This window comes from Panicum hallii, chromosome 9 (assembly GCF_002211085.1).
Source record: "Panicum hallii strain FIL2 chromosome 9, PHallii_v3.1, whole genome shotgun sequence".
Lineage (NCBI taxonomy): Eukaryota > Viridiplantae > Streptophyta > Magnoliopsida > Poales > Poaceae > Panicum > Panicum hallii.
The window spans coordinates 7,718,446-7,736,051 of record NC_038050.1 but is presented as its reverse complement, the minus strand read 5'-3'; the positions used below and the strand labels follow the sequence as shown (position 1 = coordinate 7,736,051).

Sequence of the window (17,606 nt, the reverse complement as noted above, 5' to 3'; positions counted from 1 at the left end):
ACATACCATATGACCGCTGAACGTCTTGGCTGAAGATGGCCACCGGCCATCACCTCGCCGGAAGACCTGGCAGGTGGCCATCACCTCGCCGGAAGACCAGAGATCTGGCACCTCAAGGTCCACCAGGAGCTCACCGGACGACGGCACAACCCAGAGGGGAATAGAACCACCGGAAAAGGTGGGAACCAAAATCCAACCCGGTTTCTCATCGAGTTGGTACCCATACCTTTCAAATCTTCTGCTGGCGATGACGGAGATGAGGAAGGGGCAGAACCTGTTGTCGCCGCCACTCGCAATGTCGGGGAAGCCGCCGGAGATGTTGGAGAGGTCGGCCGCGGTCATGCGGTCATGCCCCTTCTGACAGGTCCTGACGGCCCATTTTTTATGCTACAGATATATTTAGGTGTATTTGGTACAACTCCAGCTCTTAAAAGAGTGAACTCCAGCTCCAATATGCTGTTCATCATTTGCATCAAACATAAATATTTAAACCACTTTATTTTATAGTACTTACTCTAAACTTCTAAAGCTGGAGGCCGCCAAAAAGGCCATGATAACAGGATTCGCAACCCACTTAACTGAACAGCAACAATGTTCCGCATTCGCAATCTCTCATGCGGTTGCCACTTCATTTTCTTTTACCCCATTTCTGGAAACTCTTAAAGCTAATATTAGGGGTGTTTGGTACGGCTCTACAAGCAGCTTCACCACCGGCTCCTTCAAGAGCTATACCAAACGGCTCCGACTTCCAATAGTTTCATGAGCCGTTTTCTAGTGAAAAATAGAGGAGCTGGAGCTATTTTTTAAAAAAAATCACAATTTGTGGCTCCTCTAAAACAGTTCCGGCTCCTTCAAAAAAGCCTCTCAGGGGAGCCGTGCTCAACAACCCTTAAGCAACATGTGAATTGTACAAGAGAGTTTGTGCCGAGACTAGGAATGGCAATGGGTACCCGAAATCCGAGACCTGATAGATTTTTACTCTATTAGAGTACGGGTTTGGCTCAACTTCCACACACCTTGGTTTGTTAGTGGACAAGAAGTTGTACCCGGTAGGTTTATAGGCACAGGTTTGTTCCTATAGTATCCAAATCTATAAACCTGTGGGTTTTTTAAACCCGATGCAACATAGTGCATACTATCATTTTTTGTGAATTTTTAACAAATTTGATGTTAATACTATCATTTTATAATTGTAACAAACTTGATTTTAATATCACCATTTTATTGTGAACGTGTAACAAACTTGTTAATATCATTGCCACTTGAAGTATTAAACTTGTTGGATGTAATTTTATTCCCTCTAATATCTTTAAATAGTAAATTATGAACTTATTGCTCATTTTATATTTATGCAAATTATAACTTGTTGCTTAGATAAATGTATTGTCTTTATCTCTCTTAGTTGTTTAAATTGAAGCACAGTTGATAATGAGAAGAATATGCATGTATTGATCGTTAAGAAGTTTCTATCGCGATAAGAGTGCAACCAATGCGTAAGGGAATGTTCTCGATCATGGATAATCCATGGACGACCCGTAATATTCTCGGTTATGGACGACCCGTGGGTACCCGCTAACCCGACGGGTTCGGGTTTGGGCAAAATTTTATACCCATCATGGGTATCGGTGTTTTTTAATGGGTCTAATAATTTTCACGGATACGGATTTAGGATGGCAAAACCTAGCGGATTTATACCCGTTGCCATCCCTGACCGGAACCATACTCTATGCCCCCCCCCCCCCCCCCCCCCCCAAAGATTACCAGCCAATGTCCGGGTTTGAGAGACAGGAGCCACAATCCTATGAAGTGTACAACCTAAAACATTGCTCTACATGAAACAGATTGCACACTGAGGGTTTCAGGGTACCTTCTACTCAATCATACGCCAAATTAGTGATATTTACTAAATCTAGAATGTTCGAGTAGCAACAAGGGAGGCAACCGGAGCTCTCGAGCAATGATTTACAGATTTACATGTACCGCAGTCTCCATCTGTTTTTTTTTTGCGCATTTTCAGAAAGAAACCTCTATATTAGCACCACGGATTCTGACGGCGCCAGCTAGTGGTCACCGAGTCACTCCCTCGCCCCTCTGTTAATGTTACTTGTATGTCACACGCTCACAGTTCGCTTGACTCAGATGAGGGCGTTTCAACAGCAGTGGTGCTTGTCAGACTGCGGCTCCTGGACTGAAATCTCCAGGAGCCTGGTGCTGCCGTGCTGGCATGGATACATCTCAGTATCCAGCCATTGGTTAGCTGGTCCTTGTAAGCATTGATTTCAGGCACCATGTGTCAAAAGCGGATGGTATTTGGTGTAATCTATCCCATTCAACCTGACACAGCACAAGATCTGCTCGGGCAGCTCTTCAGCTTTATTTCCCTGCAATCAGGAGTGAGCACATTAGGTGACCGGTCTTTTTTCTGGGAAAGTAAAATATTGCATTTACAATTGACGTACCTGAATAGTTAGCCCAACGTCTAGGACACATGCTTTTAGCCTGTCCAAAAATGTTTCGAAACCTTTCCTTGAAATGTAGCTAAATCTGTGCATGTCAATGTCGATCTCGAAGTAGCTATCACCCTGCAGAGAAGCAAAGCATAAGTATATGGTCCAAACAAGATACTTTTTATAACATTCGTTTCTTTCTAAAAAACATTGATGAATACTACAAAACAACAATTTCAAGAAATAAACAATACTAACCAAGTAAAATTCATGCTGTGGCCTAGAAAGGACAGGTTTCTCATTGTATGCATGCATTAGCTTCCTCTCCGCTGCACTCAAAGGAAGATCCTCCAGATTAGCCACCCGGCCAAGTATCTTTAGCCGCTCTCGGAATGGTATACTTGTTTCCATTGGAAATGCCTTTATCTTCTCTACATGATCATCAACCAACCTCTGTTTGTGGTGTTGGGGGGGGGGGGGGGGGGGGAGTATTATTTACTGATCAATAAGTAGAACAGGAATTGCTTTCACAATTGACAGATCATTGAGCACATAAAAATACTAATTAACAAATAAATTCATGTATCAATGATATAAAGAGAGACTACATTTCCTATACAGAATTAGGTAACTGAAACAAAATTTTGACATGCATAAATGCCTAATCTTTTCTCATGTGCATGTGAAACAGTCAGTGCTACATAGGTGGTATGCATCTTTTCTACCTTCATCAACTAATATGCCTAAGGGGTTAAATGGTATGACGCTTTAGTTAAAAGAATGGCAAAATCCCAAAGGATCTTTAGCTGCAATCCACCCTAAAGTATGGGATGCTATATCTCCCTACCAATAATTCCGAGCTCAACTGCTGGGAAAAACATGATAATGTTTCTACAAAACCTATTAGTTAGTAAATCAATCATTGAAACCAGAAATAAGTACAATCCACTATAGTTTTGCATCACCTGCATGAATTTGATACTAAATATATATTTACCAATAATTATTTTTCACACTCAATCATTTTCATTGACTAAAGGTGGACACCAGTAGTATTACATATAAAATAAAAATAGTAACCACATAGATTAGTGAAAAAAACTGATATTGAAGACCAGTCCAGCTCTTACTCTGATACTTTCTATGAATGAAGGTGGAAGCTCTTTTGAGTAACCATCAGAAAGCCTAAAATACAAAACAAAGCTCATCCCTTCCCCATCAGTTTCATTCTGAAATAATGAAGCCGGATATAATGGGACCTGAGAAAAACATATAAATGTCAATACACTAATTGGGTACTGACAGGAGAATACAACTTTCACTGAAGAATATTGATAGTGCATATGTTTAACTGAATTCATGTTTTCTTTTTGAAAAGATCGCTATGCTGGAATGATGCTACAACTTTTTCTTTTTTTGAGAGGAAGACGATGCTACAACTTACTTCAGGGAAAACAAACGTGTTATACGGAGCTCACCAATTGCTTCAGCCTAATCCTTTGTACTAGTGTCAGTAACTTGAAATTATTTGGGGTAAACATAGGAGTTAGCTGGTACCTGTCTAAAGTAATACTTCCTCCAATCAGAGATATAGGTCAATTATGACATTGATAGGATCTCCAATATGACAATTTGACTACCAATATTTATAGAAATATATTATCTTATAAGGAAAGAGTTATATATTATGAAAGTATTTTTCATAATGAATCTGATAGTAAAGGGTAAAAATGTTTGACTTAGGACAAACCTAGAGTGTCAGTAGACATACATTTCATCTACCCCACCTTTAAGACTAATTAGACAGGTGTCTCCAAGTGTAACAATCGGAGATATTGAACATCATGAGAAAGAAAAAGGACAGGTATATATAAACAGAAAAGTGTTCCACATCTGATGCTTCAATGAATTCAGAGTTTGTGAATAAAAGAACTTCATACCAAACTTTCACCTCAAAAAAGTGTAATGACTTTGTATACTTATGTCTTACCTGTACATTGACCACCAGAAGAGGCGGGAGTTTGCTGGAGAGTTGAATATCAGGAAGTTGAACAAATCGTGATATATGATTGAGTTTCTGTGACGATAAGTACACATCAACTCCGAATGGATAATATGCAGCATAATTTGGAGCAAGTTCTTTCTTCTTATCTCTGGAAAAGTGCATTTGAAACTAAGATCGCTCCCATAAAGGCATCCAGGAGTTTCAAACAAAACAGCGATGTATGAAAATGATACTGAAAGAAATACATTTACCTAAAATAGTTTGCTCCACGGACTCGGAAAGTGCCAGGATCAACATGGGACCAGCTGTTGAGTATTTTCGAATCCAACAAGCATAACTGTACTTGAGAACCTGCTAGAGGCCTTTCAAGGAAATCCTTCGTAGATACTGAAAAAAATGTCAATTTAATAGTTTTTCCTAGAAAAATAGACATGTTTGACATATTTATCTAAAGGGAAAGAAAATACTCCCAGCACTTGTCGGGTATTAACATGCCTCAACAGATCTACTAAAATTTAATGCCAAGTTATTTGAATTTTCTTAAAAACTATGACACGCAGCTAAAAAACTTCAGGAAGCTGGAAAGATCTTCTAAGATTATGTTCTACATAATCATGGTGTACAACTTTGTTTCAATAAGCATATCCTTTAGATTCTCTTATGTTCCTGCTGCTCTGCAGACCGGCAATAAGTACAACTATGGAATCTTAACTTTTTGATATGCGCCAATCCAACGGTCTTATCAATACAATGCTAACATTAAATGAAAGATGATTGATATGATAAGGGTGAACTGTGCAAGCAATGAATATATTGTCACTACTTGAAAGCATCAATTCTCTGTGCTATCTTTTGCCTTTTCTCTTCTTTGTTGCTTACTGAACTGTCCTGTGGATGCTCATAATTTGACTACCAATATGTCATGAAAGGAACCAAGCAAGTTGCTGGCAAAGTTTTAACTCATCAAACACAATAATGTGGAAAAGTGTACCATGTTGGCAAAAACTGGTACAAACTGTGGTTCAGCTTTTGAGAACGGCATATTAATTCTTAATCAAATGGCTTATGAAGGAATGCTTACAAAGTGTGGAAGACGGATGAGCTTCCCCAGACTTCTTCTTGAACGAGAGCTTCAAAGAAGGCATCTTCATTGAATGAGTAGGGCTCGAGGAAAGAGCTCTCTTCTTCTCGTTTACTCCAACAGCAGAGGCAATACAAGGAAGACAATTATTTGGCAGAAGCCCGCAATCATCCAGTATCCTTCCTCCACCTTGTGTGCTATCCGCACCAGAAACGCTCGCCACATCATCATGGCTCACGGAGGTCCTCACACCATTCTCCAAGCTTCCCTTCGACAGTTCACTAGACTTCGGTTTTCTATGGTGATGCTCGCCTGATTGTGCAGCTCCATTGAAGCTCCCACCGTTGCCATCTCTTGAGCTCAATGTGGCTTCACTCTCAAAGCCATTCAATGAAAAGGCATCTGCAAGATTAAAAAAGGAACTGAAATCTGATAAAAAGCAAGTGTAAAATGAAAAGAAGCTCAGCACGATCAACCGACCACTGAAAATCATGCTGAGGGGGGCCTAGCTAACAGGCTACTGTCACATTATGGAATCAGTCTTACCATCCTGCACGCTGTGGAAGTCGTCCTCGGCATCCGACTCGCTCATCGCCAAGGAGTCGTACCATGCCTCCTCAATGCTCCCGGACACTGCTGCACGGGAGGCCCCGGGAATCACGTCAGGTCAACCGGACTAGCGAGTACGAATTGACGAAACGAACTGCGATGCGTACTGCCAGGGATACTAGCTGCAACCCCACTCTACAGAACAGGGTGGAACAAGCTTCCGCGAGCTAGGAATTAAAAAAAGCGAGTAGCTGTTGCTGGACGCGCACGATCCCCAGATGCAGTAATTTAATTTAACCTCCAGGAGCGCGCAATCTCGCGCCCATGGTCCCCCGGAGATCAGAATCCAACCCCGAACGAAACGAGCAGCGGGCGGAAGCGGAAGGCGCACGGGGTAGAGGAGAAAGCAACCATCAGCCCACGGCCCACCCACCCACCTTGGAACGCGGGGTTGCTGTACGTCCGGTGATCGGCGGCGGCGTCGAGCCCGGACGGCGAGCCGGGCACCTCGGCCTCCTGGATGGTCTCCATCGACGCGGCGCGCGACGGCGCCTTCCTCCGTCCCTTCCCCGCGCGGCGGCTGCGCCTGCGCCGCGCCCCGCCCCCGCCGCCCGACCGGCCGGCGGCGTCGCCCGACCGCGGCGTGTGGGGCTTCCCCACGCACGCGCTGGGCCGCGACACGCACGCCCCCATCCCCCCACCTCCGCGACGCGCTGGACACGAGATCGGCGCCCCGGGTGGGGTGAGGTGGGGGGGCGCGGCGGCGGTGGCGGTGGCGGTGTGCCCGCGCGGAGGCGGGCGGGCGGGCGGTTGCTGCGTGGGAGGAGGATCTCTCTCTCTCCAAGAGGAGGGGGAGGGACGGGGCTGCGCGGCGTGGCGGGGCGTCGCGCGGCGCAACGCGAACTTTGTGGTGGTGGAGGTGGTGGGCGAGCGAGCGAGAGAATGAGGTGGAGGAGGTGGTGGCGTGGGCTGGCTGCGCTGCGGCGCCTCCTCCGTCTCGTTCTGGCTCTCGCAGTTCGGCCTCCCCTTCCCACACGAGTGGGGTGGGGTGGGGTGGGGTGTGGGGGTAGGAGGCGAGGCGTCGTCGCGACGCGGCTGGACGCGGTCCGTGGTAGGCGGCTGGTCGTTTCGTTTCTGTCCCTGGTGGCTTTTCTGGTTGGGTGGGGCCCACACTTTCGCCCCCGCCGGTGGGGGTTGGGGACGGCTTGGGGAAACCTGTGACACGATGCTTGTGGTCGTAGCCTCCAAGGGGGGTACGTGCGGGTTCTGTTTGACCGGTACAGGTGAGGTTAGATTTGAGGTGGCGTGGGCGTGGCAGGCGGCACGAGTGAATGGGCGCTGCCACGCTGCCAGGCACGTACAGGGCTGCTTGGCTCGATCGAGGTGGTTTGTTTTGTCTACTCAATGCAATGGAAGGCAAGGGGAAAAAAGATATTCCGATCTAGTCGAGATACGTTGAATTATTGAAGTGTTCTTGTATTCGAGTGATTTAATCAAGACAGCTCTCTCTTGTCAAACTAGCTTAGTTAGAGCGCATTTAAAAGAGTGGGGACCGCAGCAGATAACCTTTTTTTTTACAAATTAGGTTGCCAAAGTACTAGTAGTACTAGATCAATTTCGTTTCATAATAAAAAGACCGTGAACTTAAAAGTTGTTTGCGTGATGAAATTGAAAGTACATGTACGCACGTAGTCGCTTTTTGAATGAGGTCACGGAATTTTATATGTTGGTGATCGACTTGACTGAAAGTCCCACGTCACCTCACGCGTGGATTCATCGAAGCTCACGCGCACCATGATCCATGCACCGCATGGCCCCACCATTGTATCGTACGTAGACGCCCCGTAGTTCGAAACTTTACAGTGCTTCTCCCTTCTCGTGTCCCTAATCAACCAAGATAAATGCAAAAACACAAGTGTTTGTTGAATTCAAAATTTCAAAAGTATGTGGCCAATCCTTTGTTTCAAAAAGGAAATGGCCAGCTTTAAATTTGAAGCCGACGTGACATCAATTGAATGCCACGAATTGCAGTGGACGCATCACATCACGGCGATTAATCGTTCCCTCGGTCCGAAGGCTTCGCCCGCCTGCCTTTTTTCCCGTTGGCCGCGGTGTACGTGGACGCGGTCCACGGCGGCGGCTGCGGCGGCCGGTTAGCGCGCGCGGCGGACGCAGGCACAGCCAGGACGTCACCGTTTCGTGCGGGGAATATTAAACAAACAATACTTTTCCTCTCGCCTCGACGAGTTAATGTTGGTGAAATTTCTGGTGGGTCACCTCGCTTCAAGGAATATTATTTTCCTTTTTCCTTCTGTTATCGTGAAATTTCTGGTGGGTCACCTCACGCTGAAAAGGTCAGCAGCAGCCTATCTTGAACTGCTCTGGTTCAGGAAAGTGGTTCGGTTCTTCTCGATGAGCTATTCTTTTCACTTTTTCTGTTGGTATGGTAGGAATAATCAGTAGATATATGATACAGTATAGGAGCTTGGGACTTGGAAGCTATCTTTATAGCCTTCATAGGTAGGCGTTACATAGGCTCGTTTGGAAGCTCCAAAGACCAGTGTTAGTGGGCAGTGTTACCTTATCGAGACTGAAATTTAAAAATTGAAAATTTGTAATTGTTTAGTCGGTTTTTAATCTTTAAGCCCACCGAGTGACGCCCCCGGGGTGGTAGATTATAGGTGGAGTGTCGCCGAGATCAGTAACTCGAAGGCGTAAGAAATACGAAACTTTCGATAGGTTCATACCGCAATATGCGTAATACCGGGGTTACGTGAAAATTCTAGCCCAATACTATCTTAGGAGTCCCACCGAGTACTGCTTGGGTAGTTTCATTCTGTTCCAACTAGTCCTACTCATGTACGAGTAGTTATAAATGGTGTAGCGTGTGGGTCATGTTCCATCCCTTATCCTACAATATATACGCCATGTGCGCACTCTCGTAGTTCCGAGTCTGACAACTTCCCCTTCTCTCCTCTTCATAAATAACTCTACTAGTAAATTAATTTGATGTGGTATGATATTTAATATCTATGTCACTTATATAATATTTTTATGAAGATTAGTCTAAAAAAAGAAGGCAACCCCATATCTCAATGCCTCATCTGGAAAGCTGAAGTTGGACGTGTGCATGCCCGAGAGAATTTGCAGGCTAGCTTCCGATCGTGACTTCGCGAGAAGGCAACTCGACCCGGAACCCCTGCTTTGTTTGACACTCGAAAATGTACGCACCTGCTGGCTCTCGATTACGGCGATGCTATTTACTACTCTCTCCGTCCTTTTTTATCCGTCATTTGGGAAGCGTGATTATGACGGCAGCATGTTTACCAAGCGATAGATAAAAAGGACAGAGGAAGTAGGTACGGAGTACTAGGCAGAACAAAACAATACATCAGTACAACAAAATTGAAAAAGAGATTCAGATCATACTGATACCTTTGGACAAAAAGCATGAAATGGAACTTGATTGATTGGATTCCGGCAAGAGGGCACTCGGAGAGCTGCGACGGAAAGTAGGAGAAAATTTTTTCTCTCGAAATACGAATGAGAGTTACGTATCTCTATATTAAGAAAAAAATAGAATATTTTTAGTACAACAGCGGAGCTTAAGCTCACGCTAAGACAATAGGGTACGTAGTGCGCCTATTATGAGAGCCTACATGGCCTTCTCGACCTTACACTTAAGCGACTACTCACGCTGTAAACAACCAAGATGACTAGCGCCGGCTTCGATCCACAGGAGTGCTTCTCCCCGCGTGTGTTCCCGCAGCTCATGGACCGAGCGCCCGCGCCGCTCAAACAACCGAGCATGCCTCCCTTCCACAGGGCCAAGGCTCTGGTGTCGTTCACCAACATCCTCACCACGTCACGCCGGGCTCTAGTGTTGAGCCCGCGTACGTTCCATGAAATCAGAGTGACTTGATCCATGTAAAACAGTACACAACCGCCGCATCCATCAGGCCTAGGTGCCCATGATTGGGCAGGCCTGCTGTAGCGCTGGGAGTAGTTCCCGCACCGCCTCGAAGTGGGACTCAGCCAGTTCCTCGGCGTAGAACTGCCTGTAAGCCCGTTTGGCATCACGGTTCACCGGCGCCGAGTCCTGAACGTCGTCACCTACGATTCGAGCGCGTGGAGAAATCAAACTGAGCGGATCTACGGAGCACTAGTCGATGCTCCTCGCTCAGCTCCTCCGATAGTTGCGTGGCTGAGGTTTCAACGTGGATCATCGCGCTGGTCAGACTGTTCATCCGTTAATGCTTCTAGAAGGCATCAACTGGTCGGTGGAGGTGCAGCGCTCCTGCCGTACCGAACTGCTCGAGCCATCCTTGACTATGGACTTATTCGATCACCTATGATCTCGTCCAGGCTCCTTGTGACTACTCCGGAGTCAACCTGTCTAAAAAACTAAGCCCTGTTTAGTTCCCGTAGCTGTAAACGCAAAAAACTTTTTGCAAAGAAATCTTGTTAATTTGAAGTACTAAATGAAGTCTATTTACAAAACTTTTTGCACAGATGGGTTGTAAATCGCGAGACGAATCTAATGATGCTAATTAATCCATGATTAAGCAATAATTAGCGGATGGTTACTGTAGCTTGCAAAACATGGATTAAGTAGGCTCATTAGATTCGTCTCGCGATTTACAGCCCCTCCATGCAAAAAGTTTTATAAATAGATTTCATTTAGTACTTCAAATTAGCAAGATTCCTTCAAAAAATTGCGTTTACGGTTTTTTTACGTTTACACGCTGCGAACTAAACAGGCCCTAAAGGTTGTCTCCGTACCTCTCGTACTTGTTCGATTTTTTATGTGTAAGCAGTTTTTTTTTTGACGAGAGTTACTAATGCTAGTTTGCCTGCTACCTCCTCTCCGGAGATCTTTCCTTTCTAACGAAAGGGAACAAAATTGTCAGAGCTCCGACGATCGCCTCCCCAAACCCAGAGGAACCTCGTCGGCGGCATTCAAGTTGACTGAGCGAGCGACGACCGACGAGAGGTGCAAAGGGGTCATTGGCTAATTATTCAATGGATTTAGGCTGTGTTTGTTTTCTGGAATCTAAAGTTTAGAGGGGTCACATCAAAGAGAATATTGTCATTTAGAAGTATTAAATAAAGTCTAATTACAAAACTAATTGCAGAACCCCAGTGCTAATTCGCGAGACGAATCTAATGAGATATATTAGTTCATGATTAGCGGATGATTACTGTAGCATCACTGTGGCAAATTATGGATTAATTAGGCTCATTAAATTTGTCTCGCGAATTAGCACCCAGCTGTGCAAAAAGTTTTATAAACAGATTTTATTTAATACTTCTAAATAGCAAGATTCTCTTTGATGTGATGGGTCTAAAGTTTAGAGGGTAGGAAACGAACAGGGCCTAATGCTAGTTTGCCTGCTACCTCCTCTCCGGAGATCTTTCCTTTCTAACGAAAGGGAACAAAATTGTGAGAGCTCCGACGATCGCCTCCCCAAACCTAGAGGAACCTCGTCGGCGGCATTCAAGTTGACTGAGCGAGCGACGACCGACGAGAGGTGGAAAGGGGTCATTGGGGTCTAAAGTTTAGAGGGGTCACATCAAAAAGAATCTTGTCATTTAGAAGTATTAAATAAAGTCTAATTACAAAACTAATTGCAGAACCCCAGTGCTAATTCGCGAGATGAATCTAATGAGATATATTAGTCCATGATTAGCGGATGATTACTGTAGCATCACTGTGGCAAATTATGGATTAATTAGGCTCATTAAATTTGTCTCGCGAATTAGCAACCAGCTGTGCAAAAAATTTTATAAACAGATTTTATTTAATAGCAATATTCTCCTTGATGTGATGGGTCTGAAGTTTAGAGGGTGAAAACGAACAGGGCCTTACGTGATCCTCCACCATACCAGAAAAGTCCCATCTCGCTAGCGACCTCATCATGCATGGACCCTCCGGCTGCACGTGCACACCTTGACACCTTCAGGCCCGTGCTCCCATCATGGCGGCCCCAGTTGCTTGCGGACTCGCACAGAGCTGCGGCTGCGATGGTCTCGGCTTTCAGTGGGCAGTTTTCCCCCGGATAATTCCCTTGTTGCACAGTACGTACACAGTAATGCGACTTGACTCTCTTGTGATTTGGCCGTAGACGATTGCTGCCAGGAAATGCTATTAGGATCACCATGTTGTTGTTCGTGAGAGATTTTTAGAATATAATGTTGCAGCTGACTCTAAATAATTTATGGGAAGAGGGGAGGGAGGGAGGGAGGGAGGGAGGGAGGGAGAGAGAGAGAGGAGAGGAGAGGCCGGAAACGCATCAACGCAAGCCGCCAAAATGCCCTGCGCGCTGGACAGAGACCTGCAGGTCTGCATCCTCGTCTGAAATGATCGCGACGGAGACGGGAGGCGGCGGCTGCCGACGACGTGCTGCACGCACGGATATAGGAACAGAGCGCAGCCGGAATCGCAGACTCTGGGTCTGACCTGTAAACGTAAAAAGATGTAAACGTAAAATGGGGATGTAAAAGTTTACAGATTTTTGCGTTTACGGCTTCCACCCCGTAAACGAAAAAATCCGTAAACGCAAAATTTTCGAAGGAATCTTGCCAATTTGAAGTACTAAATGAAGTCTATTTATAAAACTTTTTGTATGGATGTGCTGTAAATTGCGAGACGAATCTAATGAGCCTACTTAATCCATGTTTGCAACAGTGATGCTACAGTAACCATCCGCTAATTATTGCTTAATCATGGATTAATTAGCATCATTAGATTCGTCTCGCGATTTACAACCCATCTGTGCAAAAATTTTTGTAAATAGACTTCATTTAGTACTTCAAATTGGCAAGATTCCGTCGAAATTTTTTTTACGTTTACAGGACCCAAATGCCAAAAAAAAATGCGCCGGTCCGTTTAGATGCGTAAAAATAAAAACGCCGTTTTTGCAAAAAAAAAATTTACCTTTATAGCCTGATCTAAACAGGCCCTGTGTTCACGTTCCTGCTCTTCCCTCCGGTCGAAGCGATTGATGCTCTCGCTGGAATCTTCGGAGTTGGGTGGCGGTCTTGACCCAATTTTGTTGATTTCCCACGCTTGAAACTAGCCAACAAATTACTAGCACAAGCTTAGCTTTGGAGCAAGTGGCTCATTTAGATCCCGTTTGGCAGCGCTTCGCCCGAGGACGGAGCTGGAGTCGGAGCGGGTGGAACTACCTTTTATGGCTCCGCCTGTAAAAGGACTCCGTCTCTTCCAACCGAAACGGCAGAAGCGTTCCACCGATATGGACGTTTGGTGCGGCTCCGGTCCGCCGGCGCGGGAGCCGCACCAAACGAGCTCTTAGAAATATCGGTTTTATGGGGAAGTGATGGGCTTGGAAGCACGCATGAAAAAGATCTGGAAAAGAAAAGGAGTAGTGAAACCTTTCGATAGAAACACCGCAACTCGACCCGTGTTTTGATTTCTTTTTATTGTTTTTTGAATGCTTTAACCCTCCAAGTGCAAGATGTTTTGTTTTGGCAGCAGTACTTCGATCTACACCAGCAATCCACGCTCGCCTCTGTCCTCTTCGAACCTGCTGTCCCATTCGAGCTTTTGTGTGGTTGTGAAATTGTTTGGGCGACTGAAAATAACATCAGGATACATCAGGTAAATAATCGTGCGGTTTTCAACGAGAGCGTAGCTCTCAATCCCGTTCCCGTATTTAGAAACGAAAAACACGTTGATGCTGAGGGGGAAACCCCATCTTGGGAACTGAAAGGAGCAGCCAAGACAGAAGATGCAGTGATGCTGCTGCTGGACAGAGACCCTGCGTAGCTCTCAATTTTCCTTTGCTTTTGTTCTAAGTGTTCCACAAGAATCGCCATCCGCTATTCCGCTCTGTCTGAACTTGATCGGATGCTCCAAGAAAAGGGCGAACGAAGAAGATATTTGCCCGACTCGCCGGCAGCGCCACGGAACCGACAGAGAAAATACTGTTCTATATTAGGTGCTGATGGAGGAGCCATCTCAGAAATACCGAGCGGAAACGAGGAAACTCCGGCGAGAGCTGGCTACGTGAAGAGGCCGGACGAATTTGAACCGGCTACGCGAGTGATGGACATGCCGATGCCGATTTGAACTGCTCGTGTTCCTTGTAGAAAGAAGATCGTGCTAGCTGAAGGAGCGAGAAAATAGTGCGCGGCGTGGTGGTGGTGGTAGCGCTGTACCTGTACGTGCTGGGTTTTGCTTTGCATCGTTCGACTTTGTCAACTGACGAGAGCTTACACACGATGGGTTGATGATTACTCGGAATAATTTGAGCGTCCACGTGGGCGCACCGACATCGCTCGTACTTGCTCGCTTTCTCAAACACAGCTCCAAGTCGTCTGCTACTCCGTATCACAAGGTCCTCGGCACCTCTCTGCATGCGACGCGCGCGAACCACGCGATAAAAAATCGCGGCTTCAAACCTGTCGCCGCATCTGCGTCGGAGATGGCAAAGCTTCTGAGCAACTAGATCCGTGAAATTCAGGCGCGCATGCTGATGTCGACGAAAACGAAATGGGATCAGAATCCTCTCAACCCCGTGCGTGTTTTCCCTCCACGGGTCGCCCGGCGTCTGTAGCGTGCACGCTATAGTTTAACTTGGCCCACACACACTGCTAATAACCATTGATCAATGCGCGCGCACACTACCGGCTACGCGTTGCGCGGACACTGGGCCGAGCCGCACACGGCAACGCTTTTTCCATGACTTGAGCAACCCAGCGTGGTGTCTCGGTCCTGTGGCCGTTTTTTTTTTTTTGAAAGGTAGCCGTGGCCGAAATTTCGATGCGGCAATGCCAGTCCAAGTGTTCGTGCTCTTCCTTCCAGACAAAGCAATGGCCGCTGCTTGCTAGTACCACATCTCTCGATGGTTGGAATTTCCCGAGTTGTGATGTTCTTAGGCTAATTCTGGCAATCCCTTTTCACTTGAAAACTGACCAACGAATAGCTTTGTAGCTGCAGCAGGCAGGTGATTTAGAAATGGATTTTGAAAGCAACATGACAACAAAGTTGATCACACCACACCACACACACTGATTAATTTGTTCCCTCGGCTTACCTTTTCGGTGTACGTGGACGCGGGTCTACATACGGGCTACGGCGACGCTGGCTCCCGGTCTTTGTAATTTTCAATTCATGCCGTTGCCATCAAGATTGAAGAGTGTGAATTAGTTTAATATAATCACCAAGATCTTCCTGTGCAATTCAGATATTACTGCGTGTCTCGACAGAGTTGCCTCAAATTAAAGTGATAGCAAAATACAAAATGGTACGAGTGTGGCAGTGAGCTTTGATTTGTCCTGGCGGCAGTGCCCGGCGTATCCGCTTATCCACGGACACCACGCAGTCATGTTGCACCTTTGCGACTGTCAAGAGTGATTGGACGACCAAAACATCATTAAACTATCTCCAACATTGACATACAAAATACAAAATCCATTCCACGTTTGCATAGAGCTGTAGCCCGACGACGGAAGCCGGACTCCACGATTGGCCGGCGGTGAAGGTAAATCTTTTGCTACGCGTATTTACACAATTACACTTCCACTTCCTTTCTTTTTCGGCAGCAGTAAAAGCGGGCTTTTGTTGTCGAGTCCCTGTCAGCAGAACCACCGGAAAAAGCTGCACGCTCCCGTGCGCAACAGTTGCGTTATCTTATCCCGGGGACCGGCCGCCGGGAGGCGTCGTCATTTTCGCTCTGGCCACTGTTTCGTCGTGGCACCGGCTTCGCTTTGGCAGTGGCGGATACCTCCGGGCGTTTGGCCTGCCGTGCGGCCGGCGGGCGGCCGCCGGATCAACCAGTTCGGGGCGGGCCGGTGGGGGCCGGCAAGCGGCCGCGCAGCTCCGGGACGGGGACGGGCGGCTCACCGGCATTTGGCGCCGCGTGGGCGTCCATCACCCGTGCGCGCGTGGTCCAGGCAGCGCGCGTGCCAAGGGCCGGAGCTTGGAACACAGAGATGAGTAGACGACGTCGCTCTCGCAGCCTCGCTCCGGGCTCCGGGTTTGGCCCGTTCCCCGGCCGCGACCAAAATTCCAAAACGCTCGCTGGCCGGCGCGAGTGCACTCTGGCCCTCGCAACGGAGGGAGGGAGGAAGACGAGCCCCACCCCCCCCCCCCCCCCCCCCCACACCACCGATGCTGGTGTGGAGCCTCCGCTCGCCGCCTGGCGCCTGTTGCTGCGTTAGTCCGGGATAGTAATCTGACAAGGACCGGTCGAGCCAGCTGTCGGTCTCCTGGGTCGTAAATTCGCCGCGGATCTGTCGTCGGGTTGCGCTTGGTTGGATGCCAGCAGCGACGGGCAGGCTCGTCGTATGTTGCTGCTTCCTGCAGGTGATGATTCACAGCTAATCAGCCACTGCTGCGTGATAAAGTGAGATCCGAAAATTATCAATCTCCCGGTATGGCGACATGAAGCTAGCTACTCCTTTTTCAGGGCAGCGAAGTAAAGACGATTTTGTTACGGGATGTTTACACTGGAACCGAGTTCTGGCAGCCGCGTAACTCAGGGTAACTCAAAACACCTGTGCACATGGATAGGATATCCTGTGATTTGTGAGTTGCCTGGTGTGGCAAAATTAAGCAATTACTTTAGAACCGGAAAATAAAGAGATTCTTTAGATGAAAATAAAGTGTTTTTTGTGTGGGGGAAAATAAAGCAGTGGAGTGGAATGTCGAGCATGACGTCTTGTGCTTTAAGCCCATGGACGACCAGACGCCCACGGTCTCGCAACACACGGTAGGCCCAACAATCCGTCCGGCCGAAACAGCAGCGGTGGCATCACACTAGAGGATTCTCGTATGCAAATTCTAGATGGGCAAAGATGTTGTCTCATTCTTATCATGGACGGCGGAGGCTGAGATGTAAGAGAGAAAGCTGGTATCTTCTTGCAACCTTCCGGCGTAATTATCTTCTGTTCTGATTGCCAAGTACAACTTATGCGTCTAATCGCGTATTTTATCTCGTGATCCTGTACTAGATGGGAGTCAAATGGATTTTCCTGCTCTCACTCGCTCTTCTCCAAGCTGCATATTACCGGCGCATGAAGGGGTCCATCTTCAAGTCTCGCACGATGGTCCTTGATGTAATTAGCTGAGGACTAATGCCTCTTCAAGCATCCGGAGGATAACTGAGAGGCACTCTAGTACACCACACCCAACATGAAGAAGCATCGGGACCTCGGCTTGCACCACGGCCTCGTATGTCCGGCAAAACCACGTCGCTTGCGGAATGCGCCGGCGCCGGCGTCGGCGACGGCGGACGAGAAGCCAAGGGTATGGCCATCAGAGTAGAGGGAGGAAGGTGCAAATCTGATTTTTAGACTGAGGGTGTTTACGCAAATATTTAGGGTGTTTTATCAAAATATGAAATAAATATTTACACATAACTTCCTAATTTGGATCACGATTCATAGTCTCGATCTGATCTAGGTGGGGGGCTTTTATGAAAACTATTATGATCCGCCGCTCCCCCCTCCCCTTCATGTCGCCTGCGGCCGACGCCAGACGCCGGTGGCGAACCCGCCG

The 17,606-nt window shown here is 47.0% G+C and overlaps 1 protein-coding gene across 2 annotated transcripts; it reads right to left on the bottom strand.

Moving 5' to 3' along the window:
• Positions 1 to 1,868: 1,868 nt before the first annotated feature.
• On the bottom strand, positions 1,869 to 7,111 carry LOC112876045. 2 transcript variants are annotated; one of them, XM_025940078.1, is made up of 9 exons: positions 6,520 to 7,111; positions 6,080 to 6,169; positions 5,534 to 5,935; positions 4,704 to 4,839; positions 4,438 to 4,600; positions 3,578 to 3,706; positions 2,706 to 2,900; positions 2,460 to 2,582; positions 1,869 to 2,381 (listed from the first exon to the last, which is right to left on the bottom strand). In XM_025940078.1, exons 1-9 carry the CDS (start codon positions 6,773 to 6,775, stop codon positions 2,280 to 2,282), a joined length of 1,596 nt encoding a protein of 531 aa, XP_025795863.1. In that variant the 5' UTR covers positions 6,776 to 7,111; the 3' UTR covers positions 1,869 to 2,279. The 2 variants fall into 2 exon arrangements, with proteins under 2 accessions (XP_025795863.1, XP_025795864.1); XM_025940079.1 differs by having other exon boundaries at positions 6,080 to 6,166; positions 6,520 to 7,110.
• Positions 7,112 to 17,606: the final 10,495 nt, after the last annotated feature.